Genomic DNA, 21,130 nt, shown 5'->3' with positions numbered 1-21,130 from the left:
GGGTGCACTGTCAGGCCGGGTGCAGGTCCACATAGGCTGCTTGCCTGTCCTTCCCCACCCCTGCGCCACAGTAGCAAGCTATGAGGCGTGTTTTCCCATCTTGGCACAGACAAGCCAAGCCTGCTGGGAGTCTTGCCTGGTAAATACTTTTTACTTAACCATGTTAAATCTTGTGTCTCCCATTCCGCAAGGTCTGTGGTCCAAGGTCTGTAGCATCTTTTCCCATCTTCCCTTTTGCCACCTGCCGCTCTCCTCCCCAGATCTCGTGGGATCAGCCCCTGCTGACGTGCGCTGGACCTGCCTGGTGCTTGACCTGCACTCCATCCTCTCCCTCTACCTCAACCGCCATTACAGCCACCTGAAGAGCATCAAGCTCTGCTCCAACCTGCTGGTGAAAAACCTCTGCACGAGCGACTTGGTGTTCGATCCAGGTGAGGAGCTGAGACCTCAGGGTAGCCTCCAGTTTCTCCTGTGACTCCAACCCAGCCTGGATGGAACCCATGGGGGTTTAAAGCTGTTTTTGCAGGTGTGGTGCCAGCAGGGGTGTTAGCCCTGGCAGAGCGCTAGGCTGCCGTTACTGGAGCAGTACGATATGAAGCAGAAAGGGCAAAATACTTAGTATGATGTTAAGTTTCCATGTGTGCTGGTGAATACAATCTCCCGACCTCTAGAGGAAAGCGTCCTCTCATTTTCCAGCTGTAAAAGTGAACGAGAAAAGCAAAGTTAAATATCTTACCAAGGTTAGAATTTTTTTTCAGGGGAAAAAAATTAAAGGTGTTACCAAGCCTTGCTTTTCCAAGGCCTGTGCTTTTATCTGCCGGAAGGGCCTGTGGCTTTTTCTGTCTCAGAAATCTTCCAACCTACTTTTTTTATCCACCTGCTCAGTGTGGCAGAGGCGCTTCAGTCAAAACCTTTGTTTCTGCCTTTCTTTTTTTGTGCTGGAAATCTGCCCGAACCGACTGGCCTGCTGGAAAGCATCAGTGAGGAGGAAGTTATAGATGCTGCTTTCTGATTCCTGAAATTTCTTATATCTTGAAGACTTCCATGAAGTTACAAACACGTGAAGGACATAAGACAGGAAAATGAGAACAGAGCCTTAACACAAATCACATGAAACTGCTGAATCACTGAATAGAAAACTAAGTGGATCTTGGGCCTGGGGGATTTATAACTCGATACCAAGGGTTTATGCTCTGGGGTCTTCTTTGGAGGTTGATATTTTCAGGAATACTCCTGTGCAAAGGTGTGTTAGTTTATAATAGACCTCAGGGTTGTAATTTTTGTTTTTCAGGTGTTCTCAACGAGGGAAGTGGTTTGTGCCCATGTCCCACAGGAAACATGATTTCAGTTAGCTCCATGGGCCTTGGAGAATTCACTCTCTTTGTCTCTGTACTGCCAGGTGTGACCTTCTCCGAGGCCCGGCAAGCTGACCTGGCCTGCCACAGGGTCGCTCCCATGCCGCGGGAAATGGCTTTCCCTGTCCCGAAGGGAGAGAAGTGGCATGACCTCTATGACTACATCAGGTATGGCTGCTCTCAGCTGCACTTGAACCCACTGCGGCTCTGAGACCTCCCTGTTCCCTGGGAGAAAGCAGGACAGGTAACGCCGCTTAAGGAATGACAGATCCAGACAAACCTGGGGCTCGAGTGGAAACATTTTGGTCACCACAACTCCAGCATTTAGGTGTCATTAACACATCTACCCTTGTCAGCTTAATTGCTGATCGGTGATGTTTCGGGGCAGAAAAAAGGCTGTAGAGCACTCCTGTGCCTGGCATTAACACCAGTCCTCTCTCTCAATGGTCTCTTGCTGGGATTGCTCCTGTGGCTAACTTAGCATAATGCAAGCATTTCTTCTGTGTGTTCTGTTCCTAGGGAGCACTTCAGCCTCTTGCTAAGTTAAAGGGTAGTCTGATAGGGGCTGCTGAGCTGTCATCGACCATAATGCCTCTTCGGGGGGCAGCTGTAAGCGTACTTTCCTCAGCTTCGGTGCTGGGCTCCCATCCGTGTTGAGGTTTTTGCCAGAGAACCATGTCGGTCATAAATTGCAGCTCATTGCAGTCATTGGCGTAGCCGTGTTGCCTGAAGCGTGCAGTGCCAAGTTAACCTCTGGAAAGTAATGGTGTAGATCAGACCTGGGAGAGGCTTTAGTATCCCTGTATTTGGGGGAGGATGGGGCAAAAGGGGGAATCTTACAGGAGACAGTGAAGAGGCTTGATAACAGTGAGTTATCAAGTGGGATTCCTAGGTGCCAGTGCAATATCCCCATTACACGGCGCTTTCCTCTGATTTTGCTCAGGTTCCCATCTGAAGGGTCCAAGGTGCTGTACGACTCCATCCAGAAGAGCTGTGCTGGTCATGTGGCAGGTGGGAAGGCTGGGGACAGCAGCCCAGGCTGTGCCACCCTGGGTGGATGCCTTGGGTTTCCAAAAAAGCCCAACCCACTCCTCATGTTACCCAGGTGGCCAAGTCTCAGGGGACCCTCTCTGCCAGCTGCCCCAGCCGGTGACACTCACCAAAGCAGTCCGTGACCGACTGTCCCTCATCCATCAGATAACCAGTCCCAAAGCTGTAAGTGCACTGTGGAAGCGCCTGCAACTTCTTCCTTTCTGCCTCCCATGGAGTTTTCCCCACATCTTGTCTTTGAGTCCCTTTATTTAAGACATAGAAGCTGCTTGTTGTCATTTGCAGCTGATCTGGGTATGGTCTGTTGACCGCAGTCCCGCAGTTAATGACTGGGTGGTTCAGTCTGGCGTAGCACAGAGCAGAGACAAGATAAATGCCGAGTACCTCATAATCTCCAGACATCTATCCTCCCTGTCTCAGCTGAGGCAGCAAATAGTTATGTCTTCAAATTATAGATAGGAAATGAGGACTGGAGACTAAAGAACTTGATCAGGTGCCCTCAGGGAGCAGAGCAGTGTGTGGAGTCTGGATTGCAGGCAGCTGCCCTCACCGCTGATTTCTCCTTCCCTGCTGGTGGTGATGTGGGAGCTGGTGCTCGGACTGGCTTACCAGACAACATGGTGATGGGCTTTTGGAGAGGGACTGGGGGATGCCATCCTTCTCACACTGCGGAGGGGGAGAAAACGAGGAGCACGACCACTTTGCTGTTCTGAACTGGGATGTGCTGAGCCAGCTGGCCAGGTGCTTTTAGGCTCCTTTGCTCACTGGAGAGAGGGCAGCTCTTGTAGAGACTGTTCAAGGCTGGATCTTTCCTGGGGCTCTGGTTTGCTGTCTGGAGGAGGTGAACTGTGCACGGACAACACTGGGAGTGTAGGGAGAGACGACACCAAGTTGGGAGGCAGGGTCGATCTGCTTGAGTGTAGGGAGGCTCTGCAAAGAGATCTGGACAGGCTGGATCGATGGGCTGAGGCCAATCGTATGAAGTTCAACAAGGCCAAGCGCCTGGTCCTGCACTTTGGTCACAGCAACCTCATGCAGTGCTACAGGCTTGGGGAAGAGTGGCTGGAAAGCTGCCCGGCAGAGAAAGACCTGGGGGTGCTGGTCAACAGCCGGCTGAATATGAGCCAGCAGTGTGCCCAGGTGGCCAAGAAGGCCAACGGCATCCTGGCCTGTATCAGAAATAGTGTGGCCAGCAGGAGCAGGGAGGTGATTGTTCCCCTGTGCTTGGCACTGGTGAGGCCGCACCTCGAGTCCTGTGTTCAGTTTTGGGCCCCTCACTACAAGAAAGACATTGAGGTGCTGGAGCAGGTTCAGAGAAGGGCAACCGAGTTGGTGAGGGGCCTGGAGCATAAGTGTTATGAGGAGTGGCTGAGGGAGCTGGGGCTGTTTAGTCTGGAGAAGAGGAGGCTGAGGGGAGACCTTATTGCTCTCTACAACTACCTGAAAGGAGGTTGTAGTGAGGTGGGTGCTGGTCTCTTCTGTCAGGTGGCTGGAGATAGGACAAGAGGAAATGGCCTCAAGTTGAGGCAAGGGAGATTTAGGTTAGATATTAGGAAAAATTTTTTTACTGAGAGGGTTGTCAGATATTGGAATAGGCTGCCCAGGGAAGTGGTTGAGTCACCATCCCTGGAGGTATTCAAAAAGCCAGTAGACGGGGTACTTCAGGACATGGTTTAGTGGGCATGGATGATGGCTGGACTCAATGATCTTGAAGGTCTTTTCCAACCTAAATGATTCTATGATTCTGTGATTCTATGAGAGTGGCTGATTAACATACCTGGCCACAGGCTCGCCCTCCATGTTGCTCCATCCTTGTTTGTATTGCTGTGAAGAGTCACTCAGGAGAGACACGGGTGTCTCCCTGCCGCTGCCTTTGCAGTGGGTGGAAAGTGCTGGGAGGAGGGCTGATCTGTCTGAGGCTTTGCTCTTTCTCAGATGCCGCGCCGGTGTCCTGTAATTACAAAAAGCATCCCTGAGGTTAACTTGACAGCCCCGGGGCTTCCAAGAGCCGTGCCTGCTGCAGACCAGGAACTAGAGAAGAACCAGAGACCTCACAGTGCAGGGGACACTGGGCAGTCACCGGTAGTCAGTGACGGTGGCATCCACGTGTACGCTCACCACAGGAGCAAACAAACCATCCGAGCTGTCCACACCAGCTCAGAGGAGGTGGGTGATGCGCTGAGGAGTCACAGCAGTGCAAGGGTGGCTTTGGGACACTTACAGCTGGTGCTTGTGAACCCAGCAATGCAAGCTTCAGGCTGGAGTTTCAGTTAATTCTATGGAGTCCTTTTGCTGGCATTTTTCTGACTAGCAGTTCTCCTTTCCACTAGTATCTTGTCTTGAAAGAGGGACGCTGTGTTCAAATGAACTGACCTTAAGCCAATAATATATGTTTACTAATTTGCCCAGAGCGTGTACAGGAAGGGCCCTGGACCAGGCGTGCCGTCCAGCAGGAGAGCCTCTGCCTGCAGGGTAAGAGGACAGCCTTTCCCACAGCAGCCGTTGGCTCTCTGGGCATCCCCAGGGCACTGGGAAGGGCTGGTTGTAACCTCCCAGCCCGGGTGGGAGAGCTGCTTAACACTGGGAAATCCCAGCTCCTCCTTCCCGCCAGATTTTACTTCTGCCAGGTTAAATACTTTAAAGCCATTCCCTCTACCGGGAGAGAACCCAAAGCTGCCTCTGTGCTTTAGAGAGAAACTAGCAATGGGGACAGAGGGGCCCCGTGGGTGGAGGACTTCAGTCCAGCTCTTAAGTGTGACAGTGCTGTCTGTTTTTTTTCCAGAGGCTCTTACCAGATCCCATCCTGAAGCTGAGAATGATTATTGGCTTTGGAGGCTACAGCACCAAATGGGTCGGTAGCTTAAACAGTTTCGGGAGTTGATCTGTAATCATGTGGCCAAGGTATTGATTTTTTGGAGGCATGAAAGGCAGCTGAGTGCCACCGTTCCTGCACTTCTTGATGGGGAAAATGACCCCAAAGCAGATGGGCATGAGCTTATGTTTGTGCACGGGTCTTCCATTGTTACAATGATGAATTAGAAATTATGGGGGCCTTTTAGATCTCACGGTTTCTGTGTTTTAACATGTTAAAATTAGAGCTGCTCTGTAGGAGTCTGGAAAGGAAGGGCTGTGTTTTGGATTGTTTCCATGAGACACTGTGTCTTGCAGGAGCCCAGCTTGCGGTCTGTGTTAGGGTAAAGAAAGGGTCATTTTGGTTCAGCCAGTTCAAGGTTCTGCCAACATCATTTTCCTTGTATCTGCTGTTCATGTAGTAGACCTGATTGGTATGAGAATCCACTGAATTAAGTAGGATGTTGACTGGGCTCGTAGTTTTCCTTTGCGAGTTAGAAGAGTACTTGTTGTATGGGAGAGCATCCTCTCACCTGCACACGTGCAGCAGATCTCCTGTTGCAGAAATCTCTGTGGGCCCAGCCTAGGACCTGAGGCACCTCTGGAGGATCTGCAGCCCTCTCATTCCTGTCTCGGTGCTGCAGGCGCTGTGGACTCAGAACAACGCTGCAGTGGTCTACCCCTGCCATGCTGTTATAGTGACCCTGCAGATCCAGACCGGAGAGCAGAGGTTCTTCACTGGACACACAGATAAGGTGAGCATAACTCTCCTTACCAAGCCCTGCGGCAGCGCTGTCCTTGTAACCCCAAATGTACCCCTGGTCCCAGCTCTCCTTGAGAGCCTCTAAACTGGTGCTTCCCACAGGTGTCGGCGCTGGCCTTCAATGGGAACAGCACCTTGCTGGCTTCCGCGCAGGCTGGTTCCCTGAGTGTGGTGCGCCTCTGGGACTTCCCGACAGGCAGCTGCCTCTCAGTGTTTAAAACCCACGTCCACTCCCTCTCGTCCCTGAGGTGGGTTTCAGCCTGAGTGCAGGGATGTGTTCAGGTGGGTTAAGTGTTGCTGCATGGCAGCTTTTCTGTGCTATTTGTGTGTGATAAACCAGGGGTGAATTATAGCTCTCCTTCAGCTGCCTCTGTTTATCACTGAGACATGCTGGCAGCTGGCCCAGAACAGCTGATACCCTGCCAGTTGCCTCCTGAGCTTATCCCTCAGGTCTTGCTGTCTTCCCATACCCTGAACTTGTCCCTTTTTATTCCTCACTGAGATGCACTTGGGGTACAAGGAGCTCCATTTCAGCAGGTGGCCTCTTCTTGCAGCTTTTCCTACAGCGGAGCTGTTCTGTGTGGCGTCGGAAAGGATGGGCATGGCAAAACGGTGAGAACTGAAACTTGGTTTTGGAGGTTTCCCTGCCCTGTGAACAAGTGACATGAGATGGCTGTTCTCCCACATTATGTAGTTATTTTGCAGACAGACCTCTGCTCTGGGCTTTCCTAGACATGTTCTTCATTGTAGTCAGAGAGAGATCCCTTTCTCATTAACTGCTTAGAAAATACTTTCCTTCTACCTGATGCTTATTAGTGTTTGTATGCACGTTCCTCAGCTGCAAGCAAACAAATCCTTTTGGAAGCAGCCCGAGAGACCTGCTTGGGTTGAGCTTTGGGGCTGTTTCTGTCCCTGGTGTGGTCCCAGCTATAAGCCCGGGCAGGGTGATGAAGGTGGCTGTGTGATTCTGCCTGCACCCTACGGGGATCGCTGCAGGCTCGGGAGCAGCAGTGCTGCCTGCCTCTGCAGCCGTTCTGGCCCACCCGGCTGAGGGTGACGCATCTTTGTGTGGCATTTCAAGCTGGAAGGCTTGCAAGCACATAGTGAAGGAATGGGAATTGAAATGGGAGGTTCAGCACTGACTGGAGCCCCAACCCCCCCTTTTTTTTATAGCATTTAGGGCAAGATGCAAGGTTTAATCTTTCAGTTCTGAGCATTGCAGGCATCGCTGCTGGAAGGGATGCGGGGCACTGAAGCTACCGCCCACCAGTGTAGCTAGGGGATGACGCACATCCCATGTGTAGCAGTCAAAAATAAAATTGTTTCATGGGACTGGGGGTTTTGCTTTATCTGTGGAACTGTTTTCATCCACTGATCCCTTATTGACGACCACCAGCAATTAGCTGTGCCATCGCTAACTGTGTACTGCCTGCAGGAAAAAACAAACAGTGCTCTGTTTTTTCCCCAGCATGCAGCAGCAGTCTGTGATCTGGGTGGGAGCTGGGGAGCTGAAACTGGGGAGGGGGGATCAATAGGGTGAAAGCAGAATGGGAGAACGGGGCAGGCTGGGGGACTGGCCAGGAGCACCTCTCTCTGGGTGATGCCTCAGCCCATCCCAGCCTCTGAGGTGATTCTGTGGCTGTTTTTAATACTGTTCTGAAATGCAGAGCATCAAATCACCTGCATTTCTTCACCCATCTCCCCCTTTCCTTTGGGGAAGGGGTTTGACTCTCTTGCCCCTCGTGATGGGCACTGCCAGCACTCAAACCTGCATTGGAGCAAAGTGCTGTGAGAGCCAGTGCAGCCAGACACGTGCTACCTCCAGCTCTTGCAGACCAGCTCAGCCCTGGTACGGCTCTTATATCTCAGCAGGCAGGGTTCCCACTCCTCTGTGGATTTTCTTTCCAAGTCTGAGCCCTGTTGCCAGGCAGCCCTGGGGTTTAGAACCTATAATTATGGATGCCAGACAAGTATATTGCCATGAAGCTTTGCAAAGCTGTTGGACTGTCCTAAACACTCTGTGCGAGAGGTTTTTTTTTCCCCCTGCTTCGACTGTTATCGATACTTTGTGCCTGGCTCCAAAGCAGGCTCCCATATGTGCAGCTGGTCAGCTGCTGTGATGAAAAGCTCTTGCTGCCAAGGTTTCCATGTTTGAGGAGCTCTGCTATCATGTTTTCTTGCTTCAGATGGTGGTGGTATGGAATGCTGCTCAGGTGACCCGTGGCGGAGAGGTGGCTGTGCTGGCCAAAGCGCACACGGATGTGGACATCCAGGCCTTGAAGATTGCTTTTTTTGATGATACCAGGTAGCATGCAAAGAAAATAAATCAAAAGCATTGGTTCTGGCATGGCTGCGGGGGTAATTGTGCTGCTGCAGCCGTCCAGGCTTGCAGGAGTAGGGTGCTAGAGTTACCATTCCTGTTCTCAGTCCTTGCTGTCAGGTGGTGGACCTTGGGGCACTGAGCTTTCACCAGGGTCTTGGAGAGTCCTGCCCTGGTCCTCACACAGTCTCTCCCGGGACAGGATGGTATCATGCGGCCGGGACAACATCAGGCTGTGGCGAGTGCGGAGTGGAGCGTTGCGCTCGTGTCCCATCAATCTGGGCGAGTACCATTCCCTGGAGTTCACAGACCTGGCCTTCGAGGAGGGGCACACGGCTGAGCGGGAGCCGGAGGACCGCACACTGTAAGGGGCTGCTGGGCTCCACTGTCATCCATCCACAGGGCAGCCTGCCAGGAGGGAGCTCTACGGCTCTCGGCTGCCTTTAGCAGCCTCCTTCCCCCTCCTCTGCAGGAGCATGGCATTTTGTTTGGGTTTTCCCTGCAAAATAGAGGTGCTTCCTGGAGCTGGGAGAGCCTCTCCCCTCCTCAGCATGCTTTACTTCCCAAAAGAGGTTCAGCTGCTTGCAGAATAGCCCAAGAAATGGGTCTTTCCTCTTATTGTACTAGTGTTTTGCTGTATTTAGTGAATCTCTCCCCAACCTGAGGCTTGTGGTTAGCTTTCTTTTGGCAGCGGGAGGAGTGTGGTGCATATCCTCTCGCATATAGATAGATACACACTTTTATTTGTTGTTTTATTTTAATTGTCAAAGCCAGACCTTTGTTGCTACCACATACTGTTCCATAAAGGCAGAGCTGTCAGCTCAGCTGGCCCTGCATTCCCCCGGGCTGTGTCCTGTGGCAGAGAGGTTCCTTTCTGAAGTCTATGCCAAGCTTTTAGCTCTTTTGCTAATTAATGTTTCAAAGGGACAAGACATAAAATAGGAAGCTCTGACTTGGTTGTAGATTTGTAGGGTAGTGCATGGAAGGGTGCCTTTGGACACCTCGTTGACCTGTTAGGTTACTGTGAACCAGAATTGCTTTCCATCAGGCAAACAGTTTAATGCGTAAACCAAGGGTTTTTACTAAACCACACCAGCACAGCCCCTCTTAACCCTGGCGTGCCAGAGCAAGGCTCTCTTTCCTTTACAGCTTTGTCTGCAGCAAGAGCGGCCACGTCCTGGAGGTGGACTACAAGAATGTCTGCATGAAGAGCGTACGGCGGCTCCTGCCTGCACAGCCCCAGGGCTGCCAGTGGCAGGACAAGGCAAGCAGCGGCACAGGTAGGAGTATCTGCAGGCAGGGAGGAGGGGGCTGGCAAGGGAGTACCTCAACCATTGTCAGGGGCAGAAATTAACTCAAACAAATCTCTGGTAAAATAAACCAGCTATTTACCTACTGCTAAGGATTATTTTGGGTTGATTAGATCATTGCTAGCTATTTGCCTCAAGTACTGCAAATAATCTTAGTACAGCAAAGTATCATTTTAAGAAAGAATTTTAGCGTTTTAAATGCTGATTGCACTTTCAGAGAAACACTACTTTTAGAAACATGAAACAAGGTCTTAATTTGCTGATGGGAGTCTTAATGTAGAGATGGAAAGAAAGCTAAGCAGACCAACGAAAAAGATGAATTCGGGGCTTTTTTCATTATTCAGCCTGTGCAGAGTGTTTGGGAAATCTTTGTTGCTGTATACTAAGTAGTACAGCTTTCAGCTCTTCCATTAATTTTAACAGCGGGAAGAATTCACTTTCAAGTGTGATTGCTCTGATATCTTAAAACTTAGTGCATAGTTTACTTTGGCAAATTGAGCTAATTAATCTAGAGCATGCCCCTTTGAGAGGTATGTAACTCTGGTTCTTGCTTCATGGGCGAGAAAATACCCAAGAGGAGATGAAACGATGTCCTTGGGTGTCCTCCTGGTAGCAGTGCTGGCTCTCAGGATGGACTTTATATCTGAATCAAAATGGACTTTATACCTGAATCAAAAAATCCCAGTTTCCGTTGATCTGTATGCTCTCTCCCTTCTCACTACACTGCAGAGAGGATGTGAGACATGGAAATGAAAGGGGTTTGTATCTCAGGCAGTTATCTAGGACATCCCTTGCTACAAGATCCTGTTCAAGGCAAAAATATGGCAGGGTTTAATGAGTGATAAGAATTTTCTGTGCCTGGCGAGAGTTGCACGGTGGTAAAGAGGAGTGCTGGAAAGGGACAGGGACTGAACATGTTTTGAGTCCTGAGAAGGGCTAGCTGAGACTCTTCAGCCTATACTGTCAGTCACCGTGGGATTCCTGGCTGCTGCTTCTGAGACTTCAGCCACTGGTGTGGGTGGACCACTGGACTCAGCTCTTGGATGAGGTAACCCTCAGTTTGAGTTTTCTTGTTTCAACTGTACAAGGTAGTGTCATTTTTTGGGTTTTCAGGCCCTGGGATCGCTATAAACAGTATTAGCATCTCCTCAACCTTCTGTGCCACGGGTTCAGAAGATGGCTACCTGCGGCTGTGGCCACTGGACTTCTCAGCTGTTGTCTTAGAGGCAGGTGAGTAGAGCTGGGAGTGGCCCTTCTGAGCTCCACATCTCCATCAGCCTCTTGCTGTGAAGCCAGAGCTCCACTGCCACGTGTCCTAAAGCAATTCTCATGAACAAGGGCATCTTTTATGCTTGCTGTCTCTAGGGGTGACTGACTTGGAAGTCTTCTACTTCAACGACAATTATTCATGTTCATTCTTGTAGGAGAAAAGGAGGATCTCCTGGGTGAGAGCAGGCACTCCATCTTGATTTCTGTGCCCTCGTATCCATGGCTGATCTGTCCATGAAAAATTAGGGGAGAAGTTGAGCAGTTTTTCACTCTTTTTGAAACAATCACCATAACAGCAGAGCCTGGGGACTTCTAGAAAGGGCAGAGACTAATTTGTCACTAAACTCAAACCTGCAAGCGTTCAATCTTCAGGTCGTGGAATGCTTATTCTTTATGTGCATTACTTTCCTAAATGTGAATCTGGTTCGGTAGCTGTGTTCCAGCTGCTGCTGCTCCTTTTCCAGGGGAGTTTTCTGATTCCTGTGTCTTTCCCCAGAGCACGAGGCTCCAGTAAGTTCTGTCTGTATCAGCCCGGACAGCCACAAAGTCCTGTGCACAACCGCTGCTGGGAATCTGGGCTACCTGGATATCCAGTCCCGGGACTATAACACCCTCATGCGCTCTCACGAGGACTCTGTTTTGGCATTCTCAGTGGAGGGCATTTGGAAGCAGATGGCAACGGTGTCTCAGGACAATACCATCCGAGTCTGGGACCTTGTCTCCATGCAGCAGGTAGGTGAGACAAGAGTCAGTAGGTGTCTCGCATTTATTAATAGTCTGCCTAGTCTCTGTTTGGTCTGGTTATCAAAGCTCCACAGTTCAAGGGCCCTTAAATATCCTCCCTGAAGCATAGGGGGGTACCATGGGCAAGAAATTCTTTGGAAGTATGGAGGTCTGAGCATTTTAGCGTAATGCCTAATTTGGCCTTAGCTTCTAAAGGTATTGTTAAACAGAAATATTTTATTTTCCTCCATCTTTTGAATATTGCTTTTTAACACAAAACATAATATCCAAGGGCTTTATCTAAATGCCCAAAGACCCAGGATTTCACTGGGCTTTAGATCCATTGAGGCAAGATCAGATTTCTATTGGGGGCCACACTCGCGGTGGAGGTCTGAGGCTGTTTTGTTGTTACGTATGGCTGCCAGGTAGAGCTTTATCCAGCTTTGTGCCTGCAGTGTGTCTCTTCCCTGCAGCTGTATGACTTCACAGCTGCAGACGAAATGCCGTGTGCTGTGGCCTTTCACCCTACCCAGCAGATCCTGGCCTGTGGCTTTGATAGCGGGATGGTGCGGACCTTCAGCTTGGCTGCCTCCGATCTCCTGGTAGAGCACAAGTAAGCGCTTGCACCAGGGCAGGTATGGGTCTAACTGGGTGTTCTGGCAAGTGCCACAGTGATAAACATGGAGGTGAGAAAAGTGCTTTTCTTGAGCTCAGCAATCCTCATGTCCCAGCTGAGTGGTTTGCAGGCAGAGAAGGCCTGCTGTGCCAAGGCTCTGGGTGGTAAAAGTCCAAAGTGTGAAGGCTGTGAGGGCTTTCTTTATGACTTCCCGGTGCACAGTTGACCAACAGTAGGAAAGAGCTTGTCCTAGAGAGCAGCTGAACAGGGAGCCCTTGTGAGCCTCGGCATGGGAAGCAGAAGATGCTCCAAAGGGAGAGGGAGCATGTCCCATCCAGGGACAGCTGGAGTCCTGCACTTGCTGCTCAGTTTTCCAAAAAGTTGGAGTGTCGATTGTCCTGGGCTGCTGCAGGCATGAGCATGGTGCGGTCCTCTGCCTGTCCCTGATTATTTTGTTCTCCTGGGTTCTTCATCGTGTTGCACTCAATGTTGCTACTACTTTCTGGGGGTTTGTTTGTGGTTTTGGTTTTTTTTTCTCCTCTTTTTCATGTCTTCTGCGTTCTTTCAGGCAGCACCGCACTGTGATCACTGGACTGACCTTCTCACCAGATGGCAATTTCATGTTCAGCTCCTGTTTGCAGGGAACTCTGGCTCTTTACAGCTGTATGGTGCAGAAAAGCCATGTCCTGAGAGTCCTGGGTAAGACTCTGGGGTTCTGGGTTGCCTTTTTTCTTTTTTTATTAGCACAGACATCCTAGCACCAAAGCCAAACCAGACTCAGCCTACTCAGAGATATTTTCTGACGAACCTTCTGAGCTGTGTCATTTGTGTTTATACGGTATGTGTGAGCAAATCCTAGTGACTGCCAACCCTTCCCTACCCATCCTGGTTCAAATGCTCTCACCTTGCTTGGTGTTATGATTTCATGAATGGGCTGGAATCGCAGAGACTTATTTATGCCCAAGCCCTGACTCTTTCTATTCTGTGGATGTGGAGTTTAATTTGTTTAAACTGGATCATTTCCCTAATCCTGCCTGCAGCACAGCTGCGCAAAGAGCTATGCTGGTGAATGGAGAAGGTGGAGAGCCGCAGGCAGGGGAAGCAGTGCAGGGGCAAGGCAGCTTGAAAACGTCAATGTCGCATTTAATGTATGCTTTTGAAATGAGCTGTGGCAGCACAAGCTTGGGCCGGGAAAGGGAGCTCTGTTATGCAATACAGTACAAAGAGGAGGATCTTGCCCCAAGAAATGTGCAATTGAAGTAGGTGGAGAAAGAATAGGGGCTCAGAGAGATCAGGGGATTTGTCCAAAATCACCCAAGTTTGGTGTCAGTGCTGCAGCTGGACCTTCCCATTTTGACTCTGCTCTGAACCTGTGTTCATTGCCTGGCCATGCTCCAGGGACAGAACAGTGGAATTTTGGTAGTGGAATAAATACAGAGAATTGCTGTGATTTCTGTGGTTTTTAGACCTTTAGGTCTATCTGCCTACCAGACTGACATCAGTGTGGTGGCGTTCAGCACTGACTTCATTCTGTGCAGGGTTCTGACACCCAGGCTGCAGCTGAGATCTCACATTCATAGCTCCTTGTCACAGCTTCTTGTAATGTTAAAAAATAAACACTAAGATCAATTTTATTCCCTTGACTTTGTTCTGCTCTCCTTGAAAACACCGCACATTCAGTCAGGCCATGAGCCATGTATGTAGACCTTGTCTTTGAGGTGGTTCCCTGCATGCTTTAGGTGTTGCAGATAAAATTTGTAGCATCTTCTATGACAGAGGTTGCTTCTTTCTCAGGCCAGAATGTTAGCCCAAGGCTGATTCGAGGGCAGGAGAAGCTGCAGCTACCAGTCAGCAGCACCATCACAGAGTGAGCTGGCTGCAGCGTGGACTTTTCTCCTCTCTTCACTCTCTCTCTCTCTCTCTCGCTGTGGCCCTCAGGCAATGTGGTAGCCCGGGATGCCGGGAGTGGCCCGGATGCTTTGGTGGTCAGTGGGGACAGCCGTCTCTTGGCCTTCGTGGGTCCCTCCAAGTACATTGTGACTGTGATGGAGGCCTGCTCTCTAGATGAGGTACCCAGCAGGCTCCCCTTGTTCCTGGGGGAGGGTGGGGAGGGGAGGGATCATGGGCTGCAGGGTGCTGTGGGCTGGAGGGGCAACTCCCGTAAGCTGCATCAGATGTGAGAGATCAAGGGTGTTGAGCACCAGCAGTGTTGGAGAGGGCCCTTCCCTGCATAGCAGACACTTGCTCAGGGTGCTTACAATGAGGTTTGTTTTCCATTCTGTGAGATAGGAACAACAAAGTCAAGGTTTATTCTTCTTCAGCTTCATTCCCCTCTAGAAAGATAATTTGGAGAAGTGTAGACTGTCAGCTCTGACCTCTCTTTGTGAGCTGCTCTCCTAGGCGGTAGGGGACATTGCCTGGACCCTGCAGCCCCTCATTAGTTGGGAAGGGAAGAGTCTGGGGGACTCCTTAGCCTCGTGTTAGGAGAACCACAAGAGCAATCCTGAGGCTTCTGCAGTATTTGTTCCAGGACATTTGTTCAGTAGCTCCTTGTTTCACAGCTGCTGAGAGTGGACATCAGCATCCTTGATTTGAACAGCACGGCCTTGGACTCTGCGGTGAAAGTCTGCTTTGCTCCTGTGCCTCAAGGCGAGGTCCTGGTATCTACTTCTTCCAATAAAATCCTTGTGCTTGCTGCAAAAACAGGACGACTGGTGCGAGAGGTAGGACACTATGAAATTCATGCACTGACGTCTTGTGTCATGTGGGGTTTGGGCACCTCATGTCACTGTAGGAGGCTAAATGAGAGAAGAGCTCATCGTAGAGTTCACAGCCTTCAAAGAAACACAAGTGGCAAGCCTGTAGCTATCCTGGTGTGGTCGTGCTCAGGGTGAGCCTGAGCTTGTCTTTGTTTTCTGTGCTGTCACACTCGTGTCCTCTTGCTGAGGCATAAGTAAGGACGTGAACTAGCTCAGTTAATGCTGCTGGTGCCATTTCTTGTCCTCAGGTGTCTCCCGTGCACAAGCTGTCCTGTTCTTCCTTGGCGCTGAGCAAAGATGGCAGGTACCTGCTCACTGCTGGCGACAAAGTTATCAAAGTGTGGGACTATCAGATGCGCTTTGAGATCAACTTCCAGGTACTGCCCACAAGGGGAGGGAAGGAGGTTGGTGTTGCCCTGATCAAGCATTTCTGAATCCCTGGAGAAGAGAGCAGCAAATGGCCTCTGTGTGACTTGGCGCAGGGTCCCCAGTCCCAGTCTGCCCAGCAGCTGAGAAATGCAGCCCTATTCCCACATTGTAATAATGCCATGCACTGAGCACGGGCTGGGGCTGCCAAAGCACGGTGTGTAGTGAGACCCTCTGTGAAGGACAGAGGTAGGTATTGCCTCTGTGCTAGGGACAGAGCCACCCAGAGAAGAAAATGGCTCACCCAGAGTTTCAGAGGTATTGAGAGCTAGGATAAGACCTTGGGGGTTTTCAGCTTCTGCTTTCTTCTCCAGATCAGTGTGGTGAAGGTCAGCCCTAGGTTGATCAACCCTGGGTCTGAGCATTGTAGGTGTGGTGCTGGCCTCCGAGAGGATCTTCTGCTGAGGCGTGTAGACACTGGCTATGCTGGGCAGGGAGTGGAGTAACCACCGTCCTGATCGGACAGGCACGGTGGTGGAGAAGTTCAAGGCATGCTTTCTCCCAGGTGTACATCGGCCACTCGGAGCCAGTGCGCCAGGTGGCTTTCACCCCAGACCAACGGCACGTCATCAGCGTGGGAGATGCCATCTTCCTCTGGGATTTCCTGGCTCTGCCCGCAGAGAGGTCACTCCCAGCTGGGTAAGTGCACAGTGCTGGGCAGTGCCTTCCCCTGCTTCCCCTTACCTTCCCTGCCCCATCCCCTCCTGGTGTAACACCGGTCTCTGCCTTTCCAGGGCTCATTCCTCTGAGTCTGCTCTGCTGCTGGGAGCAGGTGAGTTTGCCTCTCCTGTGAGTTGCGCTGGCCAGCAGGTTGGCAGCTCTTCCACCTCTGCTCTTCATGGCAGAGGGTAGGGGTTGGGGGTTTTTGGTTCCTTCCCTGAGGGAGTCACATAGCGAGGGGCTAACCAGCTAATTAGCCCCAAAGGACAGTCTCCAATTAACTAGCATCTCTCAGTGGGAGTCTGCCAGGGAGGGGATGTTCTGAGCAGAGCCACTCTGGTTTTTCTGGTAGGTCTTTCAGCTTTTGCCTTCTGTCTTTCCCTGCTTCTATCTCTTCTGTCTTCTTTTTCCCTGCCCTCACTGTCCCTCTCTCCATCTGTCCTTCCTTATCTTGAAGGACAGAGAAGTGGCTTCTCGTGTGTAGGAGGAAGCTGAAGAAATGAGCTTGGAGGTATTACTATCGATCGACCCAGAAGGATGAGAGGATTTTAAGGGATGAAGGAAGTTACACAAACCATTTTCTTTTCACAGAAGGGAGCTCTGAGAAGCTAAAGGATGCCTCTGAGACACCTCGGCAGACAGTGCCTCTTCCATTGTTGTCCTCGCCACCATGTTTAGATGTCAGCTCTGTCCACCAAGCGGGATGTCAAAGTAAGAGGAACTGCTTGTAGGAAAGGGGAAAATTAATCTTGTTTTAGGGAAAACTCCTTGCCTACTTCAGCAGCATTCTTGGAGCCGTCCCTGCCTGTAATCCCCTTCCCGCAGACTGACAGACCAGTCTGCACTTTCCTTCCCCTAACGTGGACAAAGCCAGCCAAAGGTGTTGGGGTTCAGCACCACTTTATCCTCTGCCCTCCTGTGTAGACTAAGCTGCTGGCACAGCTGCTCTGAGGGCTATGGTAAATACCTTGCTGGACATACCCAGGTGTTGTGGTTTAACCCCAGCCAGCAACTAAGCCCCACGCAGCTGCTCGCTCACTCCTCCCCAGTGGGATGGGGGAGAGAATCAGAAGGGTAAAAGTGAGAAAACTCGTGGGCTGAGATAAAGACAGTTTAATAGGTAAAGCAAAAGCCAAGCACGCAAGCAAAGCAAAACAAGGAATTCATTCACCACTTCCCATGGGCAGGCAGGTGTTCAGCCATCTCCAGGAAAGCAGGGCTCCATCATGCATAACAGTTACTTGGGAAGACAAATGCCACCACTCCGAATGTAACCCCCTTCTTTCTTCTTCCCCCAGCTTTATATGCTGAGTTTGATGTCAGATGGTCTGGAATATCCCTTGGGTCAGCTGGGGTCAGCTGTGTCCCCTCCCAACTTCTTGTGCACCCCCAGCCTATTCGCTGGTGGGGTGGGGTGAGAAGCAGAAAAGGCCTTGACTCTGTGTGAGCCCTGCTCAGCAATGATGAAAACATCCCTGTGTTATCAACACTGTTTTCAGCACAAATCCAAAACAGAGCCCCTTACCAGCTACTATGAAGAAAATTAACTCTATCCCAGCCAAAACCAGCACACCAGGAGGAAATACCTGCTTTTCCCTCCACGTAACAGATGGGGTGTTACACAGAGCAGGAGAATGACACTGCCAGAATCAAAGGGTTGGTCACACATGAAGCAGTCCTGAAGGACATGGATGGCTCTGTCCTCCCACTAATTTTTCTATTCAGGTATTTTCTCCGAGTCAGACAAAGAGGAGGAAGCAGGCCTGCCAGGCAGCGGCAGGATGGTGGCAAACGGAGACGAAGATGCCTCGGTCCTTGTGGTGGAGTCGGTCAGAAATGAGGAGCTTGTTGTGAGGCCCAAAGTAAGGCAGGAGAGCTCGAGGTCTTCTGGAGAATCAGCAAATGGTAAATCAGGAGTATTCCCTTCTTGTACAGAGCTTGGCTCCTTTGGAGCATGATGTGTGCAGGCCTGCATGGCAGCTTGGTCTACCCCTGAAAAATAAAGATCATTATTAATATGGTACAGATAGATGTGGACATGTGCTCTGAGTTGCGAGACGAAGGGCAGCGATGTGTTCCTTGGGGCTCTTCCCTTGGTTGTGATTTACCAAGGGAAGTCAGTATTGAGGTAAACTCACATTGGTCCCTAAGACTGCTTGTTTTTCTGGCTCTTTCCCTGCTGCTGCTTCTAGGCACACCGGAAGCCCCTCTTCAGCTTGGAGCCAATATCATCTCCAAGTGGCACGTTCTATTAAACCCAGCTGAAATTAAAGCTCCCAATGTCTCTATTAATAGATGCACAGCCTCAAAGCTGCAGCAGTTTGTGGCGAGCTGCCAGAAGCAGGCAGCTGCCAGCACTCAGCCCCAGGCAGGACTTGTTGGAAAGCTTCAACATAAAACTGTGCCTCTGCTGCTCTCATTAAAGACCTCTTTCTAGCTGTGTGGCTTATGCTTTTGCAGTGATGCCCAGGGTATGCAGCATGGATGCCTTAGGCTGTTTGCAGTGTGGTGTGGCTGAGCAGGATGATGGGAGGAGATGGATGTTCCTCCTTTACTCATGAGAAGCTGATGGTTTTCCTATGGCCAATTGTGTAGGAGCACACGTGATGCTGCAGTCTGATTTTTGCCATGTGTGTGTGTATGCATGCACATATGTGGCATCTGAAGAGACAGCAAGCCACAGCCTAGCTGCTGCTGCTCCCAAACTGTTCCCAGGAGCAGCATCCCATAGGTACTCTTTTCTTCTTTGTATGGCAGAACCCAGAAAGGAGACCCAAAGTCCCAAGTCCCAATGCTCCGTCCGCCCAGATTCCTACCGCCATTTCAATCCTCGCTTTAAGGCATCGGTGCTCCCCCAGGTGAGAGTTGTACCAGGGCTGATTACCTGGGCAGGTGGCAAACGGGCATTTTGGGGCTGGGGTAGGTGGATTTTCCAAATTGTTTCCATTTTGTTCTCTGTTTGAAAGCAATTTGTGAAATATACCCCGGGCCTGATGTTCATTTAGAAACTCCTAACATTAGTTCCCCTTTCTCCTCTACATGCAGCTCTTTCCAGACTAGTAAAAAGTGAGTTGTGATCAACTCTTTTTCTGTTCAGCAAATCTGCATACATTTTTATTCAAAAGAAATGGAAATGGCATGTGCTGTTGAAAGTGAAAGACGAGTGAGCAATGGAGTGATTCATTGTGCACCCATATTTGCGAGCAGATGCGTTGGCAGAGCAGCTGGGGAAGGCAATCCATCGAGCATAGTGAAGACAGTCAAGGCACAGCCTTTGCTCTGTTAACAAACAGAGCAATAATAAAACAGAAACTTAACTCAACATTTTCCTAAGCTCTGCTGTTCATGGTGCTGGGAGAAAAGCTACATTCAGCTTGCATCCTCAATTCTCTCCTCTGTCCCTCCACCTGGTAGAATTTTCGCCCCCCAGTGTCTTTCCTATTGAAACATCTACAAAGTCAGCAAAACCCATTGAACTCTCTCCCAGCAGGATTAGCAGCTGCTCATCGGCTGGGCAGTTGCTGCCAGCCTGTTTTGTGCCCCATCTGAAAGCATCTGTGCCTGGTTTTGCTGGTGCAGTTTCTCTTCTGTGTGTATAAGTGTGTGCTTTGGTATTCATCTGTTGATGTGTTGAACTGGAATTGTGTGAGTATTGGCATGTATTTCTGTGTTGTGTGTGTGAGGATGTGCGTGTGCTTGCACACACGCTTCTTACGTGGGCATTGAATGTACTTGACTGGGCCATCCTTCTAGAGCTTATTTTAAGCCAGTGTCTATTTTTCTTGCAGAGTTTCTTACGTCCTCCAGCTGGCAGTGAGGTCTTGAAGCTGAAAGCAGTGATCGGCTACAATGGGAATGGCAGAGGGAATATGGTGTGGAACCCAGACACAGGTACACCGGGAAGGCTCTGGAGGGGCGGGAGGTGTGTGTACAGAGCAGGTTCTTTGCATTGGTAAAATCCAGTAACACTTCTTTGCTATTGGCAAACATTACTTGATATGGGCAGACTCGGGCTTCAGCTGAGTGGATAGAGCAGAAGGGAAAGCTCTCACAAAGGCCATCTTACCACCTTTTTCCAGACTGGAGTAGTGCCCAACAGCTTTGCTTTGCTCAGGTTAAGGGAAGCGAGATTTTACTCCACTCTCGACCTGATGGGAAGGATGCTGACAAGCTGTGTCGAAGAGTCTGTTTTTACATATTACTGAAAAAAAGAACTTTCCTGAATTGTAGGAATTGTAGGTAGGTAGGGGGTGCAGTATGTGAAGCCTTTACATGAAAACATCCCGTCTCCTCCTTTTCTGTTAGGCTTCTTTGCCTACACCTGTGGCTGCATCATCGTGGTTGAAGACCTGCACTCGGGATCACAGAATCACTGGCTTGGCCATGCAGAGGAGATCTCTACACTTGCTGTCAGCCATGATGCCCAGGTGGGGCAGACTTCTGCTGCTCCAGGCTGGGTTTTGTCTGTGTCACTTTGGGCTAAAGGAATATCACAGACTAAAATCCCAATTGTCTGTTCCTTCTTCTGCCTGCTGCATGGAGACCTGGGGTTAGGGAAATACGATAAATGGTTTTGGAGCCTAGCTATCCGTTGTGCTGGTTCAGTGTGACAGTAAAGGGTGCTCCCTTCCTCTGGGTGGTGCTACCATTCCCTCCTGCTGTCAGCTGATGGTTCTCACAGAATTTTCCATTTGCCAACCACACCACTTTAATTTGAGACTAATAGTTGCTAAGACTAACTAGTGAAGTGTTCTCTACTTACCAAGGTATCAGTGACAACATATTGTTCTGTTAGGTTCTTGCCTCTGCCTCGGGAAAGAAGAATGGAGACTCCTGTTGTCAGATCTGCATCTGGAATGTCCAGGATGGGGTTTGCACAGCAAGTCTCTTCCATCACAAGACACAAGTACAAGCCATGGCATTCTCTCGGGATGATAGATTCCTTGTTACCCTAGGTGAGTACACCCATAACACCAGGTGTGGGTGCAGGAGTACACCCTAGAGTGGGCAGCTCATGGGAGGTAGATGT

General features: G+C 50.3%; 2 protein-coding genes across 12 annotated transcripts in view; both read left to right on the top strand.

Moving 5' to 3' along the window:
* The window catches only part of WDR90 (WD repeat domain 90), a 32,114-nt gene that overhangs the window by 1,667 nt on the left and 9,317 nt on the right, over positions 1–21,130 (top strand). For 6 of the 11 annotated variants that reach the window (XR_011329273.1, XR_011329274.1, XM_069809652.1 and 3 more), the window contains 28 exons: positions 261–431; positions 1,400–1,523; positions 2,299–2,366; positions 2,461–2,570; positions 4,341–4,571; positions 4,815–4,877; positions 5,188–5,256; positions 5,900–6,010; positions 6,121–6,266; positions 6,573–6,630; positions 8,205–8,323; positions 8,541–8,702; positions 9,488–9,618; positions 10,762–10,878; positions 11,414–11,649; positions 12,114–12,253; positions 12,825–12,955; positions 14,195–14,325; positions 14,818–14,979; positions 15,264–15,392; positions 15,947–16,077; positions 16,173–16,213; positions 16,693–16,812; positions 17,827–18,006; positions 18,859–18,959; positions 19,890–19,992; positions 20,407–20,528; positions 20,897–21,056. Coding sequence is in view for 9 of the 11 variants with exons in the window: in XM_069809652.1 (XP_069665753.1) it covers positions 261–431; positions 1,400–1,523; positions 2,299–2,366; positions 2,461–2,570; positions 4,341–4,571; positions 4,815–4,877; positions 5,188–5,256; positions 5,900–6,010; positions 6,121–6,266; positions 6,573–6,630; positions 8,205–8,323; positions 8,541–8,702; positions 9,488–9,618; positions 10,762–10,878; positions 11,414–11,649; positions 12,114–12,253; positions 12,825–12,955; positions 14,195–14,325; positions 14,818–14,979; positions 15,264–15,392; positions 15,947–16,077; positions 16,173–16,213; positions 16,693–16,812; positions 17,827–18,006; positions 18,859–18,959; positions 19,890–19,992; positions 20,407–20,528; positions 20,897–21,056 (3,567 nt within the window). In the remaining 2 variants the exon portion in view is untranslated. Of the gene's footprint in view, positions 1–52; positions 140–260; positions 432–1,399; positions 1,524–2,298; positions 2,367–2,460; positions 2,571–4,340; positions 4,572–4,814; positions 4,878–5,187; positions 5,257–5,899; positions 6,011–6,120; positions 6,267–6,572; positions 6,631–8,204; positions 8,324–8,540; positions 8,703–9,487; positions 9,619–10,761; positions 10,879–11,413; positions 11,650–12,113; positions 12,254–12,824; positions 12,956–14,194; positions 14,326–14,817; positions 14,980–15,263; positions 15,393–15,946; positions 16,081–16,172; positions 16,214–16,692; positions 16,813–17,826; positions 18,007–18,858; positions 18,960–19,889; positions 19,993–20,406; positions 20,529–20,896; positions 21,057–21,130 lie in introns of those variants that run through there. The other 5 variants (XM_069809649.1, XM_069809647.1, XM_069809654.1 and 2 more) reach the window with 4 other exon arrangements.
* Positions 2,596–4,329, top strand: LOC138690494 (uncharacterized). Its single transcript, XM_069809702.1, is given in 4 exon segments — positions 2,596–3,585; positions 3,588–3,662; positions 3,665–3,700; positions 3,703–4,329. Coding segments are annotated over 4 exon segments (693 nt in total). The 5' UTR covers positions 2,596–3,383; the 3' UTR covers positions 4,083–4,329.

Source organism: Haliaeetus albicilla, chromosome 22 (assembly GCF_947461875.1).
Source record: "Haliaeetus albicilla chromosome 22, bHalAlb1.1, whole genome shotgun sequence".
Lineage (NCBI taxonomy): Eukaryota > Metazoa > Chordata > Aves > Accipitriformes > Accipitridae > Haliaeetus > Haliaeetus albicilla.
Note: the sequence above shows the minus strand (reverse complement) of the source record. Positions and strands in the feature narration are given on the sequence as shown.